The 20064-nt window shown below is 34.3% G+C and overlaps 1 protein-coding gene across 2 annotated transcripts in view; it reads left to right on the forward strand.

The window, feature by feature from the left end:
- Positions 1-20064, forward strand: part of LOC149785969 (uncharacterized) — an 80599-nt gene that overhangs the window by 39257 nt on the left and 21278 nt on the right. For both annotated transcript variants that reach the window (XM_089976219.1, XM_089976220.1), the window contains 4 exons: positions 3345-3409; positions 8999-9033; positions 13782-13826; positions 17870-17977. In XM_089976219.1, the coding sequence (XP_089832345.1) occupies positions 3345-3409; positions 8999-9033; positions 13782-13826; positions 17870-17977 (253 nt within the window). The remainder of the gene's footprint in view (positions 1-3344; positions 3410-8998; positions 9034-13781; positions 13827-17869; positions 17978-20064) is intronic.

Raw genomic sequence — 20064 nt, forward strand, 5'->3', positions numbered from 1 at the left:
CAATGTATCCAGGCAGACATACTGGATTTCTGTTTAGAATTTAACACTGAGCAATGTGCCAAGACAGACCCACGGGATTTCTGTTTAGAATTTAAAACTGAGCTATGTATCCAGGCAGACATACTGGATTTCTGTTTAGAATTTAACACTGAGCTATGTGCCAAGACAGACCCACGGGATTTCTGTTTAGAATTTAAAACTGAGCTATGTATCCAGGCAGACATACTGGATTTCTGTTTAGAATTTAACACTGAGCTATGTGCCCAGACAGACCCACGGGATTTCTGTTTAGAATTTAACACTGAGCTATGTATCCAGGCAGACATACTGGATTTCTGTTTAGAATTTAACACTGAGCTATATGCCCAGACAGACCCACGGGATTTCTGTTTAGAATTTAACACTGAGCTATGTATCCAGGCAGACATACTGGATTTCTGTTTAGAATTTAACACTGAGCTATGTGCCCAGACAGACCCACTGGATTTCTGTTTAGAATTTAGCACTGACCTATGTGCCCAGACAGACCCACAGGATTTCTGTTTAGAATTTAACACTGAGCAATGTGCCAAGACATACCCACTGGATCTCTGTTTAGAATTTAACACTGAGCAATGTGCCAAGACATACCCACTGGATCTCTGTTCAGAATTTAACACTGAGCAATGTGCCAAGACAGACCCACTGGATTTCTGTTCAGAATTTAACACTGAGCAATGTGCCAAGACAGACCCACTGGATTTCTGTTTAGAATTTAACACTGAGCAATGTGCCAAGACAGACCCACTGGATTTCTGTTCAGAATTTAACACTGAGCAATGTGCCAAGACAGACCCACTGGATTTCCATTTAGAATTTAACACTGAGCAATGTGCCAAGACAGACCCACTGGATTTCTGTTTAGAATTTAACACTGAGCAATGTGCCAAGACAGACCCACTGGATTTCCATTTAGAATTTAACACTGAGCAATGTGCCAAGACAGACCCACTGGATTTCTGTTTAGAATTTAACACTGAGCAATGTGCCAAGACAGACCCACTGGATTTCTGTTCAAAATTTAACACTGAGCAATGTGCCAAGACAGACCCACTGGATTTCCATTTAGAATTTAACACTGAGCAATGTGCCAAGACAGACCCACTGGATTTCTGTTCAGAATTTAACACTGAGCAATGTGCCGAGACCCTCTTGAGTTCTTCTTAAAAATACAAAGACTCAGCTACATGTGCAAATCCAATGTAATTATATTTAGAAATGTAAACATTCAGCTCTGTGCCCAAATCAAATGTTGTTGTTGTTATGCGGTGTAATGCCATTTTTCAGCACAAGATAGGCTATACATGGCAGCCAGTATTAATGGTGGAGGAAGTACCCGGAAAGAACCACCGACCCACAAGAAGCTACCGGCAAGCTTTCTCACATATTCACATTGCCGAGCCCGAGACTTGAACCCACACAGACAGAGGTGAGATGGCAGTAATCCGTGATGGAGAGTGCTTTAGACCACTCGGGGACCCCCAAATCAAATGGATTTCAATTTAGAAATGCAATGAGTAAAAATGAAATTATATTTATAAATTGATATTTACATAGAGTTAAGTACTCATCCCAAGATTCAACATTATATGTTTGGATTTAACATTATATGTTTGGATTTAACATTATATGTTTGGATTTAACATTATATGTTTGGATTCAACATTATGTTTGGATTTAACATTATATGTTTGGATTCAACATTATATGTTTGGATTTAACATTATGTGTTTGGATTCAACATTATATGTTTGGATTTAACATTATATGTTTGGATTCAACATTATGTTTGGATTTAACATTATATGTTTGGATTTAACATTATATGTTTGGATTCAACATTATATGTTTGGATTCAACATTATATGTTTGGATTTAACATTATATGTTTGGATTCAACATTATGTTTGGATTCATGATTGTACGGAAGAACTTTCTCTAAAATTACTGAAGATAATCAAACATATTAGAGAGTTATAACTTGTTCCAAGCAGGACTTAAACTGTGCCATGAGTAACGACACCTCAAGCCTTATTGTCAGTGTTGTTCCATCCCTTTCTAGGGATGAGCACAGGACTGAATGGATTATGGTTCTGTGCATGAGAGCACTGTATACTTTATTAAATCATGAAGTGGAACCATTAGTAAGTACATACATGCAGCATCAATACTGATTGTTTGGACTCTTTGTGAAATGTTAACTTTGTCCAAATAGTCTAGAGGTCTGAAGAATGGATAATGATGCAAAGAATAAATTGACACTTCTAAGGACTAAATGATTGAAAACTCCAAATTATCATTTAATTTTGTTTTTTCCACATTGTTTTGTATAAAGTCCAGACTTACTTCAAAGATTTAAAGCAACAGGTTTTTCTGGTCCCTGAAATCTCTTGTATGTCAAAAAATGTTGAATTTTAGATTTATCCCCTTTAAGTTTTGAAAATGTGAAACCATATATTCAGTGAATTTGGACTTTTAGTAACTGTTTCCATATATTTAATGAATTTGGACTTGAGTAAATGTTACCATATATTGAATTAATTTGGACTTGTAGTAACTGTTACCATATCACATGTATTGAATGAATTTGGACTCTGTGTGTGTGTTTATGTGTATGCGTGCATGTGATTTGGATTTTTTTTACATTGCTTTAACAATTTTTCGGTCATATTGCTACGATGTTTGCAGTGTGTCAGTTCATAGTGATATCTAGCACTGGGGCATCATGCCGCAGACATGTTGCATCATGTACCACTCTGTAACATTATCCTGACACCAGGTCAACCAGTCTTAGCACTAACCTCTTAATGCTGAGCACCAAGCAAGGCAGTTGCTAGTACCATTTTTATAGATCTTTGGTATGACTCAGTTGGGACTCAAACCCGTGACCTCCCTTATCCGGGATGGACATTCTAACCACTTAGACCACCAGAGTGGTTTGACTCTAAATAACAGAAACCATATTTTGAATGAAATTTGACTCTAAGGGACTGTAACTGTAAATTGAAAATATTTTGACTCTAAGTAACTGTAAAGTTTAAAATTCCACATGAAATGTTTGAAACAAAAATTGTAAACTTATAATAATTTCTTATCTCATGGTGCTCTCCTTAAGTTGTACACTGAGGAGATTAGGCTGTTATTATATTTTAATAAAGTAACAAACATGGGAGTTACTCCCAAAAGATCCACTGAGGTAACAAATCTGAGTTTTACCCAGAATATCATATGAAGTTATGACATGTACATATGTATTCATTCTTTCAGCATTTTATTTGTGTTTAAAGTCTTATTCTTTCTTTCAGTATCGTGATCGTGTTTGAAGTCTCTGCATTCATTGGGGTTCTGTACGATGTGACTCTTCAGATATGTAAGTAACACACACACATGTAAGTAACACACACACATGTAAGTAACACACACACACATGTAAGTAACACACATGTAAGTAACACACACACATGTAAGTAAACACACATGTAAGTAACACACACACACATGTAAGTAACACACACACATGTTGAGAGAGAGAGGGTATGGTATTGTCTTTTTACTAAGGTATGTAAGTAACACACACACGTTGAGAGAGAGAGGGTATTGTATTGTCTTTTTACAAAGGTACTTACGAAGCCTAGGAGAAATGACCTAAAGTTTTTTTCTTCTTTCTTGTTTATTGCACACTTCAGTCAAGATTTCTTTTCATTAACAATTTCAGAAACATCAAGCTTTATTTTATTTTCTCACTGGTTGTTGGATTTGATGCTGGATGTACATCCATCTGTCTGTCCCTGCCAGAGTTTGTTGGCACAGTTATTCAGAATTCAATTGACATCGGCCAATGAAATTCTATAGACATGTTGCTAAAACCTCATATTTTCATGCTTTTTAAATCATTTTTGGATTTTTCAAAAGTTTTAAAAAAATAATATTTGGACTTTAATATTACATTGCAAGGCATATTAGCACATATATGCAAAAACAACTTCACAAAGAGCATGGGAAATTCAGTAGGCCTGTTTTATTATGCCCTTGCTGCTTGTAACAATGCAACTTGAGTTGACCCATTCAGTCTGTCAGTACATCCATATATTCATCTAACCCAAGACACTCATTAAAATCTTTTACAAAAACCTCTTTTCATAGACATGTGATTTGTTTGCCATGTATGGATCACATGGTTAGATTTTGAGACCATTACTGTAACAGCAGTTTTTCAGTTTTGAAAATTTGCTCTTACTGGTACTTATTAGACAAAAATATTTTAGCAGAATTAATTAAATTTAAAGGAGACAGATGAAATTTGATAGACATATCTATTGTAGATGACCTGATTAGAAATTTGATAGGCATATGTGTTGTAGATGACCTAATTAGAAATTTAGGCCATTACAGCAATTTTTGCACAAATTTTAAACACTTTTTTTAAAGTACAATTCTTGTTAACATGATTAAACAACAGTTATTCAAAGCATAACAAAATGTTTGTCTAGATGATCTGATTAAATTTTCATGCAGTCATAGCAATATTTGATATTTTTCTTCATTTTTTTTCTGTAATATTTTGGGATTTGAATTTATGGTGTGTGGGGGCTTCATTCATGTTTACAGACTCAAACCTAGTTCAAGTATAGATGATTTGATTTTCACACCATTTGAATCATTGTGTTGTTTTTCTGACTTGAATCTAGTTTATGGTTAGATGATTTGATTTTCACACCATTTGAATCATTGTGTTGTTTTTCTGACTTGAATCTAGTTTATGGTTAGATGATTTGATTTTCACACCATTTGAATCATTGTGTTGTTTTTCTGACTTGAATCTAGTTCATGTATAGATGATTTGATTTTCACACCATTTGAATCATTGTGTTGTTTTTCTGACTTGAATTTAGTTCATGTATAGATGATTTGATTTTCACACCATTTGAATCATTGTGTTGTTTTTCTGACTTGAATCTAGTTTATGGTTAGATGATTTGATTAGATTTTCACACCATTTGAATCGTTGTGTTGTTTTTCAGACTCGAATCTAATTTATCGTTAGATGATTTGATTAGATTTTCACACCATTTGAATTATGATTTTTTATGTAAGTTTTCAGAGTTTATATTTAATGTTACTGTGATTATTTAAATCCTAGGAAAATGCTTTTATGTGTGTAAATCATGTGACTTTTCTCAATTCAGCTGACTTTTGCAAGTTTTGTCAGATTTTGGAATTTCTGGACATGGAATTTACTGTGTGCATCAGAGGCAGATGCATTATTATGATAAAATTTATTCATTGTGTTTGTCATGTCATGAAAGCTTCAAATTTACATTCAGTCCTAAACTTCTGAGTTTTTTCTTATTTCAATGAAATAATGTTGAGTAGTTTAGCTATATCAGTATTAAATGTCTGAGGTTGACTACCCACCTAGGCCAGCCTATGTCAGTGTGTCAAGACAAGTACTTTATTGCGTGACAAACATGCCTTGGTGTGTCATGACAAGTACTTAAATTTATTGTGTGACAAACATGCCTTGGTGTGTCAAGACAAGTACTTACATTTATTTCGTGACAAGCATGCCATGGTGTGTCAGTACAGGTACTTACATTTATTGTGTGACAAGCATGCCTTGGTGTGTCAAGACAAGTACTTACATTTATTGCTTGACAAACATGTCTTGGTGTGTCAAGACAAGTACTTACATTTATTGCATGACAAACATGTCTTGGTGTGTCAAGACAAGTACTTACATTTATTGCATGACAAGCATGCCTTGGTGTGTCATGACAAGTACTTACATTTATTGCTTGACAAACATGTCTTGGTGTGTCAAGACAAGTACTTACATTTATTGTGTGACAAGCATGCCTTGGTGTGTCAAGACAAGTACTTACATTTATTGCTTGACAAACATGTCTTGGTGTGTCAAGACAAGTACTTACATTTATTGCATGACAAACATGTCTTGGTGTGTCAAGACAAGTACTTACATTTATTGCATGACAAGCATGCCTTGGTGTGTCATGACAAGTACTTACATATATTGCATGACAAACGTGCCCAAGCAAATCATAGTAGAGTTAGAGACCAGTTTTGCACTGCTCAAAGAGAATGCTTTTTGTCTGAGTGGATTTGGTCTTCCACCAGCATCACTATTCATAAGCAGATCTATCAAGCTTCAAAGAAGAATGCCACAAACATACAACAAAATCTGCCTGCTATAGCACCAAAATCACAGAAAGCTCCAGCTGCAAAGAGCTGAAGATTACCAACAGGCTAATGTCAAGAAATAAATGTACACAACTTCCAATGACCTTCTCTCCAGTTGACTGGAACTGTTTGTAAATTTCTTTTGTAACAAAGTTCTGTCAGTTAGAGATATGCTTGACCACACTTTCATCATCATACAGTTGTGATACAGAGTATACACAGCAAGCTGTCTCTATGGATTTGGTACAAATAGAGTATACACATCAGGCTGTCTCTATGGATTTGGTACATACAGAGTATACACAGCAAGCTGTCTATGGATTTGGTACATACAGAGTATACACAGCAATCTGTCTCTATGGATTTGGTACATACAGAGTATACACAGCAAGCTGTCTCCATGGATTTGGTACATCCAGAGTATACACAGCAAGCTGTCTATGGATTTGGTACATACAGAGTATACACAGCAATATGTCTCCATGGATTTGGTACATACAGAGTATACACATCAAGCTGTCTCCATGGATTTGGTACATACAGAGTATACACATCAAGCTGTCTTTGGATTTGGTACATATTATACACAGCAATCTGTCTCCATGGATTTGGTACATACAGAGTATACACAGCAAGCTGTCTCCATGGATTTTGTACATACAGAGTATACACATCAGGCTGTCTCCATGGATTTGGTACATACAGAGTATGCACAGCAAGCTGTCTCCATGGATTTGGTACATACAGAGTATACACATCAAGCTGTCTCCATGGATTTGGTACATACAGAGTATACACAGCAAGCTGTCTCCATGGATTTGGTACATACAGAGTATACACAGCAAGCTGTCTCTATGGATTTGTACATATAATTGTAATGAAAAGCACCCCCAAGTCATGTGAACTTGATCTGATTCTGACATCACTGCAGCTTGAATGCTTAGATTCAGTATTGCCTTCACTAACCGATGTTATTAATACTTCTCTCTCATCTAGGGAATTCCCATAATTTTTCAAAAAATTACCATTGTAAAACCTCTGTTGAAGAAACTGACACTTGACCCTAACGATTCAAAGAACTTCCCCCCAGTTTCTAACCACTCATTTAAAAGATCTTTGAGAAAGTTCTTTTATCCCAACTTATATCTCATCTGAATTTAAATAGTCTTTTTAGCAATGTACAGTCTGCATATCATCCTCACCATAGTACTGAAACTGCCCTTCAAAGAGTAGTTAACAACGTTTTCTTTACTTTGGATAGTGGAAAGATTACAGCCCTTGCTCTCATTTACTTGTCTGCAGCATTTGACACAATAGACCATGATATATTAATTTCGGTGTCTCCAGCATGTGTTTGATATTCATGATACAGCCTTACTTTGATTTGAGTCCTATTTAGTCAACATGATGCAAATTGTCTGTAAATGGAAAACATTCCAGCCCAGTTGACAGATGATCTATGTTTTGGTGTTCCACAAGGCTCTGTTCTCTGCTCCATTCTCTTCATTTTATACACTCATAAGCTCTCAAGAATCATAAATCAGCATCTAGTTTTGCACCAATTGTACAATGATGACACTCAAATATATAAATCTAACTATCCAACTGATGGTGAATTTCCGATGTGAAGTCATGGATGACAGGTAACAAGCTGCAGAAGAATGATGATAAAACTGGAGCCATCATAATCATCATCTCATTCTCATCCTTTACCTGAAACAATAAGTATCAGCAATACCAACATTAAATTTATGCAGTCAGTACAAAACCTTAGTGTCACTCTCAGCAGTATTCTCTCATTACACTAACATGTAATGAACATATGCAAGGCTGCATATCTGCAGCTGAGATGCAACAGTTCCATTAGCAATTTTCTTTTGCTTGATGCCACTAAAACACTTGTGTCTTCCTTGATACTTTCAAGACTGGACTACTGCAATTCACTTCTGTCTGGTTTGTCTCAGTATCTAAAACAGAAACTTCAAAAATTTCAAAACACTGCTGCTTGGATCATCCTTAGAGAATGAAGAACTGAGCACACCTCCCCCTGCTCTGTTACCTTCACTGGCTAACTGTTTGATCAAGAATCAAACACAAAATCTGTTCACTATGCTACTTTTCGTTGACTGGCTTCAGTCCAGTATACCTATCTGACCACACTCATGTGTACACCCAATCTAGAAACTTGTGCTCCTCTTCCGAGACTTGCATTTGCATTGTTCCTTCTGTTAAAATGAAGTCACTTGGATAATGTTCTTTTGCATACCAGGCCCAGCTATGTGGAACAAATTCCCCATAGATCTTAGACACATGGACACTGTGATCTCATTCAGGAGTGCTCGTAAAAATCAAATACTTTGACTACAAGAACAGACTTAAAGACTTAAAAATGTTTATTTCCTTAATTATTATCAGTATGTTTTGTTTTGTAATTTCATAGTGTTTGTTTTTGCAGTCTCGTTATTGTATATGTTTTTATGTGTTATCTAATATTGTAAAGTGCTTAGAGTTTCTAAAGAATAGGTGCTGTACTAAGTCCACATTATTATTAGTATTGTTATTAAGAACTTATCTTCCATTTCTTTGGCTTGATATTTGCCAATAATGTGTTAAAAGTGCCATTAAAACCAGTAACAAAAGGATGCAAGGACTGTTATTATTTGATTTTACACTTTTGAGATCAAATTAAGTCAGACTCTTTGTCAGACAGAACATTGACAATGGTAGAATTTACTATTATTGTTATTTTTATTTTTTGTAGTGGGTGATAAAAATACTGGATGCAGTGCTATATTTGTAAGTATACCAGTATATGTTTATATTTACATGAATAGATATATGAAGGAGGATCAACATTCCAATTTATGAGAGCAGGGTTTCAGAATAAAATCACATGAATGGTACAGTATATACATGTTTTAAGTCCAACTGCAGACTGCACCAACCCAGATCTGCCATCACATAATGCACTGGCAGTTCTGTGTCTATGCAGTTTGTTAGGAGTAATCAGCAGAACAAACAACACAGACCCTCTCCTGCATTTTGTGATGGCATATCAAGATATACGTTGTTTGCAATTGGATTTGACTTATTAGAGAATATACATAGGTTCATTAAAAGTATCAAATTCAGTTATTGTGGATTATTCAGTTACGCTCCAAAAACAAAACTAGGTCACATCTCCATTATATATCATTGATTGAACTTCCTCAGGGCTGAAGGTAATTTACAGAAGAAAGTAATAACAACCTAATCACAAGATTGATTCCAAATTGTACAGATTCTGATCTGGGTTAGTTTAGTTTGTTGGGAATAATCACTAGAACAAACAGCATAGACCTAGATCTGCAAGGGCATTATGAGACAGCAGATCAGGGCCTATGTCTTTCGCGGTTGGACCTGACTTGTAAATGGGTATATATGGTATTCATTGGCATACAAACATTTTTGTTGGGCTTGCTTTGGCAGAAGATTGATGTAATGATCACATTGGGAATCCATGTGCATGTCAATATAATCTTGTGTCTATCCATGTGCATGTCAGTATATTCTTGTGTCCATCTGTGTGCATGTCAGTATATTGTTGTGTCCATCCATGTGCATGTCAGTATATTCTTGTGTCCATCCATGTGAATGTCAGTATATTCTTGTGTCCTTCCATGTGCATATCAGTATATTCTTGTATCTATCCATGTGCATGTCAATATAATCTTGTGTCTATCCATTTGCATGTCAGTATATTCTTGTGTCCATCCATGTGCATGTCAGTATATTCTTGTGTCCATCCATGTGCATGTCAGTATATTCTTGTGTCTATCCATGTGCATGTCAGTATATTCTTGTGTCCATCCATGTGCATGTCAATATAATCTTGTGTCCATCCATGTGAATGTCAGTATATTCTTGTGTCCATCCATGTGCATGTCAGTATATTCTTGTGTCCATCCATTTGCATGTCAGTATATTCTTGTGTCAATCCATGTGAATGTCAGTATATTCTTGTGTCCATCCATGTGAATGTCAGTATATTCTTGTGTCCATCCATGTGCATGTCAGTATATTCTTGTGTCCATCCATGTGCATGTCAGTATATTCTTGTGTCTATTAATGCGCATGTCAGTATATTCTTGTGTCCATCCATGTGCATGTCAATATAATCTTGTGTCCATCCATGTGAATGTCAGTATATTCTTGTGTCCATCCATGTGCATGTCAGTATATTCTTGTGTCTATCCATGTGTATGTCAATATAATCTCGAACACTCCATGTGCATGTCAGTATATTCTTGTGTCAATCCATGTGCATGTCAGTATATTCTTGTGTCCATCCATGTGCATGTCAATATAATCTTGTGTCCATCCATGTGAATGTCAATATATTCTTGTGTCAATCCATGTGCATGTCAGTATATTCTTGTGTCCATCCATTTGCATGTCAGTATATTCTTGTGTCAATCCATGTGAATGTCAGTATATTCTTGTGTACATCCATGTCCATGTCAGTATATTCTTGTGTCCATCCATGTCCATGTCAGTATATTCTTGTGTCAATCCATGTGCATGTCAATATATTCTTGTGTCCATCCGTGTGCATGTCAGTATATTCTTGTGTCAATCCATGTGAATGTCAGTATATTCTTGTGTCAATCCATGTGAATGTCAGTATATTCTTGTGTCCATCTGTGTGCATGTCAGTATATTCTTGTGTCAATCCATGTGAATGTCAGTATATTCTTGTGTCCATCCATGTGAATGTCAGTATATTCTTGTGTCCATCCATGTGCATGTCAATATAATCTTGTGTCCATCCATGTGAATGTCAGTATATTCTTGTGTCCATCCATGTGCATGTCAGTATATTCTTGTGTTAATCCATGTGCATGTCAATATATTCTTGTGTCAATCCATTTGCATGTCAGTATATTCTTGTGTCCATCCATGTGCATGTCGGTATATTCTTATGAAAAATCCATGTGCATGTCAGTATATTCTTGTGTCTATCCATGTGCATGTCAGTATATTCTTGTGTCCGTCCATGTGCATGTTAGTATATTCTTGTGTCCATTCATGTGCATGTCAGTATATTCTTGTGTCCATCCATGTGCATGTCAGTATATTCTTGTGTCAATCCATGTGAATGTCAGTATATTCTTGTGTCCATCCATGTGAATGTCAGTATATTCTTATGTCCATCCATGTGCATGTCAGTATAATCTTGTGTCCATCCATGTGAATGTCAGTATATTCTTGTGTCCATCCATTTGCATGTCAGTATATTCTTGTGTCCATCCATGTGCATGTCAGTATATTCTTGTGTCAATCCATGTGAATGTCAGTATATTCTTGTGTCCATCCATGTGAATGTCAGTATATTCTTGTGTCCTTCCATGTGCATGTCAGTATATTCTTGTGTCCATCCATGTGAATGTCAGTATATTCCTGTGTCCATCCATTTGCATGTCAGTATATTCTTGTGTCCATCCATGTGCATGTCAGTATATTCTTGTGTCAATCCATGTGAATGTCAGTATATTCTTGTGTCCATCCATGTGAATGTCAGTATATTCTTGTGTCCATCCATGTGCATGTCAGTGTAATCTTGTGTCCATCCATGTGAATGTCAGTATATTCTTGTGTCCATCCATGTGCATGTCAGTATATTCTTGTGTCCATCCATGTGAATGTCAGTATATTCTTGTGTTTATCCATGTGCATGTCAATATAATATTGTGTCCATCCATGTGAATGTCAGTATATTCTTGTGTCCATCCATTTGCATGTCAGTATATTCTTGTGTCAATCCATATGAATGTCAGTATATTCTTGTGTCCATCCATGTGAATGTCAGTATATTCTTGTGTTTATCCATGTGCATGTCAATATAATATTGTGTCCATCCATGTGAATGTCAGTATATTCTTGTGTCCATCCATTTGCATGTCAGTATATTCTTGTGTCAATCCATGTGAATGTCAGTATATTCTTGTGTCCATCCATGTGCATGTCAGTATATTCTTGTGTCAATCCATGTGAATGTCAGTATATTCTTGTGTCCATCCATGTGAATGTCAGTATATTCTTGTGTCCATCCATGTGCATGTCAATATAATCTTGTGTCCATCCATGTGAATGTCAGTATATTCTTGTGTACATCCATGTGCATGTCAGTATATTCTTGTGTCAATCCATTTGCATGTCAGTATATTCTTGTGTCAATCCATGTGCATGTCAGTATATTCTTGTGTCAATCCATGTGCATGTCAGTATATTCTTGGTCCATCCATGTGAATGTCAGCATATTCTTGTGTACATCCATGTGCAGGTCAGTATATTCTTGTGTCAATCCATTTGCATGTCAGTATATTCTTGTGTCAATCGATGTGCTTGTCAGTATATTCTTGTGTCAATCCATGTGCATGCCCATGTAATATTCAGAGATTCTGTTACACCGGTATATGCCAGCCTTTTCTGGTAAAATTTGTCCCAGTACTGGAAAAAATTCAGACTGATGGTAGTCATATACCAACAAACTGTAAAATGTGTTTAAGTCTTGAAAGTTAACTGTCTCAATATCAAAGTGTGTCAGAAATCAGTCTATTCTTTTCATGCAAATATTGTCACATGCAAATGTTGATTTTAATAATGATTGACGGTAACATCACAGCCAGGGAAGAAGAGTGAGCTTATCTCTTTGATGGACACATTTTGTTACCAATAGGCAATACATGGTGATTAGATACAATGGGAGATATATAAGCACATTGATTTAGAGAGACACATTTTCTTACCATTTCACAGTGCTATCAGATTCACAAGGTTTGGGACTCTTTGAAAAGCATTTGAAATTTGCTGTCACATACCACCATCTTATTATTTGACTTGAGAAGTTTAATCAGTGTTTAGGACTAAGGACGATGAGCAGTTGATTGAATATAAATGTATTTATAGGGTTTAATGGCACATCAGTACAGCACTGGCTATACTATGCCAAATAAAAGCTGAGTTATAAAAATATAAAGGTAAGTAATTTGTGGATTTATCCTTGTCTGACTTGCACCCAGTTAAGATTATTGTAGATGTACAGAAAAAATATATAGAAAATACAGCATAAACCCATATAATTCATGATTTGTATGGTTTACTTGAAATGATAAATAGAAAATACAGTATAAACCCATAGAAATGATGATTTGTATGGTTTACTTGAAATGATATATAGAAAATACAGTATAAACCCATATAATTCATGATTTGTATGGTTTACTTAAAATGATAAATAGAAAATACAGTTAGAAACCCGTAGAAATGATGATTTACATGGTTTACTTGAAACGATAATAGAACATAACAGTACAAACCCATGTAATTGATGATATGCCTGGTTTACTTGAAATCATATATAAGTATACAGTACAGACCCTTATATGCTTATACATCACGCAAGATTTTGATCTTTACTTTTGGATGTGGGTGTGTATTACACAAAAAAATATAGCCTGTAAGAATGAGATTTATGAAATCATATTTTATGCTTTTCTTTTCAGAACCATATACAGGAGTTGTATTCCCCAATATTTGTAACCTTTATGGTATGTATTCACTTTATCATCATCATCATCATCATCATCAGAAGTATATGCTCTTCAGATAAGTAACAGTAAAGTGTGAAAAGCAACAAGCTTTGCAAAATTTAACAAATAATTTATTTTCCATGAATAAAAGTTAAAATGACAGATAAAGAACTTATGGTATTTTGAATTAAGTCCCAAAATAATACTAGAATTGCAGACACAAGTCCTAATAATTTAAAGTTCTGAATAAACTTTAATAGAAATCCAAATTAAGTCCAACACTGAAGTGTTGATTGTCTGTGTTGACCTGTATAATGATGATGTTCCAACAGTCTTTTATTGAAACATGGTAATATAATTTCATTGTCTGTCCAGAATTATTTTTTTTAATGAGCACTTTGTATTTCCAGAAAAAATTCACTTGAACAATAAGAAGAAATAATTTCTAGCCCAAATGAATACTGAGCGCAACAATAGTACAAATTGATTCCGCTAGAGTTTAAAGCATGAATGAATAATCTTTGCATTGACAAGATTATATAGTTGTCTACTTGACCTTGCGTCACAATTAACATTTTCTATAACAAATACATTACCTAATGGAAAATAACCTTTTAGAATGTTCTTAATGTTTACAAAATAAAATGTTATTATTAGAAAGTCTGTTACTGAAATTATAATATATAACCTGGACAATTTCAGGTGAACCAGGTAAATTGTAGGGAATCCCAATAACCTAGACCCAGACCCAAATAAACATATTTACTTCTATTAATAATGATCCTGATAATAAACTCATACACATTGAGAAAATGTTCGCTATGTATTAGTTGTTTACAGATTAAAATAAACAAAATATAAAAAAGCAATAGTTCAGATCAAGTAGAGAATAAACTGATTTTGGACACGGTTAAGTCCAACATGCAGTGTTACATTGCAATAGCATATAATGAAATTTTACAAAATGAAAAACAACAAACAAACAATGCTAATTAAATATACATAACAAATCAGCATCATCATCATCATCATCACCTCATGGCATAATTTCCTATTAAAACAATACGCTGTATACTTGCAGAAGAAGATTTCTTTAATGTATTTTTCAAACTTTCCCTCTTTCTGTTTTCATGTAGTATTTTTTTGTTTATATTGTTATGTATATTTGATTTACCTGATATTTGATTTAATTTAATTGTTCATTTGTTAGTTTTAATTTTTTTTTATTCTTCCATTACATGTTATTGTAATGTGATTTTATTTACTGGATTTGACAGTGTCCAGAAATTTAATTCAGTTATAAACAACTAATAATAGAAACTTTGTATCTAATGCTGACCTAGTTCCTGACCTTGATTCAGAACCAGTAAAAGTTGTAGTAAACAACTTTTTTCATTTTTTAAAAATTCTTTCTCAGAGTAAGATTCATAAAGAGGAATCGAGGCCATACTTGGAATACTTGACAAATAACATGTGTTTATTGTTATAAACGTTTGCTTTTCCCAGAAGGATGAACTCTTGACCTCCATCCTAGGATCTGTTTTGTGTTGTAGTTAGATTTATTACTAATATTTTGAGAAAGAATTGTCATTTTTGCCTTAACACTTGAGAAGTTAAAGTGTTTTTTGTTGTGACCAGTTTTGGGATAATTATTTTATTTTCATCAAATTATTTGGATTTCAAGATTGTTTTCCCCTGGAAATACTAGTGCTCTAAATTAATTCTTGGACAAAGACATTTATCGAAATTTACATAGAATTCAAAAACTGGAATATTATCTTCTGTGATTCAACAAAGAACTATTGACACATCAATATGATGCTGAGCACAGCATACGTCATTGCCTTCCATTTTGGATTTCATCGGGATTTGAACTCAGTTTCATTAGGACTTTTTATTGCTAGAACTTCTATTTTTTAATTCTTGGATTCATTTTGACTTGATTCGTAAAACCATTAGTTCTTTTTCTCATTTTTACCTTGTGTTTCTAGGGAAATAAATTATGTGTTAAATTTTACAAAGCTTGTTGTCTTCACTCTTTTCTTGTTACTTTTGTAAGAGCTTTAACATGTAACAGTATGTACAATAAGGATGTAACTAGTTAAGCTATAGTATATTTTTGTTTGTGTATACAGGATGTAGCTAGTTAAGCTGTTGTACATTTCTCTTTATATATATATATATATATATATATATATATATATATATATATATATATATATATATACAGTAAGGATGTTGCTAGTTTTGCTGTAGTATATGTTTATATATTCAGTAAAGATGTAGCTAATTCAGCTGTATTATATGTTTGTTTGGGTTTACATGATGTAGCTAGTTCAGCTGTAGTTATTTTTGTTTATATATACACTACAGATGTAGCTAGTTTGGCTGTAGTATATTTTTCTGTGTATACAGAATGTTGCTAGTTCAGCTGTAGTATATTTTTGTTTATATATTCAGTAAGGATGTAGCGAGTTCAGCTATTGTTTTTTTTTGTGTGTATACAGGATGTAGCTAGTTCAGCCGCTTGTATCAATACACATCATTTTCAGAAGGAACAGACCTTGGCTGAATATAGAATGTGTCAATTTAATGATTGACAGGTCACCTTTATTCAAAGAGTATGATGCCATATAAGTTGCAACGCTGTTCCCATCATGTATTTACTATCAAATGTGTATCCATTTCTGTGTTTTTGTAGAATTTGGCTTTGCATTCATTGAAAATGTTGAACCTCCAGCGTATCTTATATCAAACAGCAATGGTAATGTTGGTTCATTATCTACTCTTGGATTAAAAGGAATAAGCTAATGATTAAGTCTGTTAACATTTTCATTTCGGAAAATGTAAACATGAAGAATTGCACAAAATTTTATGACGGTAAACCACTTCCAATAAATGTAAATATTAAGTACAAGAAGAGAAAATGTGTATAAATTTATTTATTAACATTTAATGTCACCTCATCACAATAAAGGCTTCATGGCGCCAATACCCATTTAAATAAATGTAAATACTAAGGACAAGAAGAGAAAATGTGTATACTTGTATTTATTAACATTTAATGGTACCTCAGCACAATAAAGGCTATATGGTGCAAGTACCCATTTAAATAAATGTAAGAATTAAGTAAAAGAAGATGAAATATAAGAAATGTAAAGATTTAAAATTCAGTACAAGTTACACAGACTAAAAGGTAAGTAAGAAATGAAGGTAAGACATAAAAACATGAGCTCAGATTTTTATATATAAACCACAATCAAACATTTTCCCTGTACATCATCATAAAGTTTCTTAAATGTGTTCACATCTATATACTTATGTACTCACAGGTAAAAGTTGACACACTCGACAAAAATGTGTTCCATTGTTAGTGAACACTGGCAGGGTATGTACTCAGCTTGAGGTTCACCCTTAAGGAGGTATGCGAGTTAGATATGTGCGTCTGTTATACAGTCGGCACAGTGCCTATTGATCTAATGTGATTTGTTCTGTACAATGCACACCACTGTCCAGTTGTGAGGTTGAAGTTCCAGGGCTTATTTGTGGAGTTTTGATTCTACATATTTTACAAAGTATGAAGAACTTGCTGATCTATAAATATTTGAAACGAGTATAAGGAATTTTCCATTTGAAAATAAGGGAAAACAAACACTTCATTTGCTTGGTCTTTATGCTTGAGTGGTTGCTTTAAGTCTTTGACCACATAAAGCAGGTGACCATTTTATGCATTGGGGAAATTTCATGTAGGAAAATGTAAATGGCTATTGAGGCCAGGCGACTGCTGTATAAAGGTAAGTGTTATTGTAAGTTCAACTTTACTTACCTTTTTTCTTCCAAAGCATTCCAATAGATTAAGCCAAAATATGAAACTCATCTGGCATTTTTGTGTTGCTTGGTCTTTCACGATTTTGTTGAGTCATTACATTGTGAATTCAGACATTCAACTGGTTTGCAGTCCTTAGTATCAAATACATAATATAGTTCGAATATTTTACCTAAAATTATTTCAGTTTTCATTGAAGTGCACATATCTAAGCATGCATATGTTTATTTTTCAGGTGATAAAGCTGCTAGCTCCAGTGTGGGTGATGCTGTTTGTGTTCAGTCCCACACCTCCAGCCCAGGTTGAGAATGATGACCTCATACCGGCACTCAGTGATGATGGGGTAGGTCATACTGTTAGGATGCAGGAAGAATTATACTTTAGCGACTTGGATTTTTCTACAGTTGTAAACCATTGTGAATTGTATTATCACCTGGCTACTTCTTAGAACTATCCAACTTGAAAAAGGAAAGAAAAGAAACCACTATAGCTTAGTCCAAATAGTGGCCCGTTATCAGAAAACTATGTATGTAATGTCACTTTACTTGTCATTGTTCCCCACAGATACACAGATTAATAATACAGTAATAGTAGTAATTTAAAATTAGTAAAAAGAGACCGTGATAGTGCCCCCTGTCTAATTTGAACTATTTTCAAAACGTTTATGTAAAATATATACCCAAATTAAAGATTTATTAGAGGCAGACTGAAAGATAACAATCAGAATGGAAAAATCGTCGGTATGATAGGGTATGTTGAATGACTTTTGACAAAGAAATATGAAACCAGAGTTGGAAATGTTTTTTCTTTTATTGACATTCCAATGATAAGGATAGTTTTGAAAAAATTCTGATAATAATGTCTAGATGGTCATAATTGAAAATGGTGCCAATCTGATCTCCAATATCGCTGCCACAATGGCTGTCTGGAAATTCTTACTATCTCTACTTCTTCTAGATGGCTGATCATGTCACCAGAAGACTTCTTGTGATGTCTAGTTGGCCTTCATGGAACTGGTGCTCATCAAACAACCAATATTGGTTACCATGACAACCATCCTGAAAATCTTGTTATTATTACTCCTTCAAAATGGAAAATCATATCAGCATATGGTTATCAACAGAAGACTTCGTACAATGTCTTATTAAAAATGCTGATCTGATGTACATATGAAAATCTTGTTATAGTTGCCCTTCTTAAATGGAAAAAAAAGTCATTTTGACAGAAGAGTTCTTATGGTGTATAAATGGTACTAAATCGAAAAGATGCAAATTGACTCGCAATATGATTGTCTTGGTGGCCATCTTGAAAATATCTCTTTGACTCAAAAAGGATGACTATATGAACATGTGGTTTTCACATGTACACTTTTTATGATACATAGTTGGTACCAGTCACATATACACTTTTTATGATACATAGTTGGTACCAGTCACATATACACTTTTTATGATACGTAGTTGGTACCAGTCACATATACACTTTTTATGATACGTAGTTGGTACCAGTCACATATACACTTTTTATGATACGTAGTTGGTACCAGTCACATATACACTTTTTATGATACGTAGCTGGTACCAGTCACATATACACTTTTTATGATACGTAGCTGGTACCAGTCACATATACACTTTTTATGATACGTAGCTGGTACCAGTCACATATACACTTTTTATGATACGTAGCTGGTACCAGTCACATATACACTTGTTATGATATATAGTTGGTACCAGTCACATATACACTTTTTATGATACATAGTTGGTACCAGTCACATATACACTTGTTATGATACATAGTTGGTACCAGTCACATATACACTTGTTATGATACATAGTTGATACCAGTCACATATACACTTTTTATGATACATAGTTGGTACCAGTCACATATACACTTTTTATGATACATAGTTGGTACCAGACACATATACACTTGTTATGATACATAGTTGGTACCAGTCACATATACACTTTTTATGATACATAGTTGGTACCAGTCACATGTCTAAGTCATGAGGATTCTCAATGCATCCCATATTACCAAAACATCAAAGCCATCAGAATTCTCAATACATCCCATATTACCCAAACACTCAAAGCTAACAGAATTCTCAGCACATCCCATATTACCCAAACACTTAAATCCATCAGAATTCTCAATGCATCCCGTGTAACCAAAACACTTAAAGCCATCAAAATTCTCAGTGCATCCCATATAACCAAAACACTTAAAGCCATCAAAATTCTCAATGCATCCCATATAACCAAAACACTTAAAGCCATCTCAATGCATCCCATATTACCCAAACACTTAAATCCATCAGAATTCTCAGTAAATCTCATATTACCCAAACACTTAAAGCCATCAGAATTCTCAACACATCCCATATTACCCAAACACTTAAAGCCATCAGAATTCTCAGTA

Source organism: Sinohyriopsis cumingii, chromosome 12 (genome assembly GCF_028554795.1).
Source record: "Sinohyriopsis cumingii isolate HCF-2022 chromosome 12, ASM2855479v2, whole genome shotgun sequence".
Lineage (NCBI taxonomy): Eukaryota > Metazoa > Mollusca > Bivalvia > Unionida > Unionidae > Sinohyriopsis > Sinohyriopsis cumingii.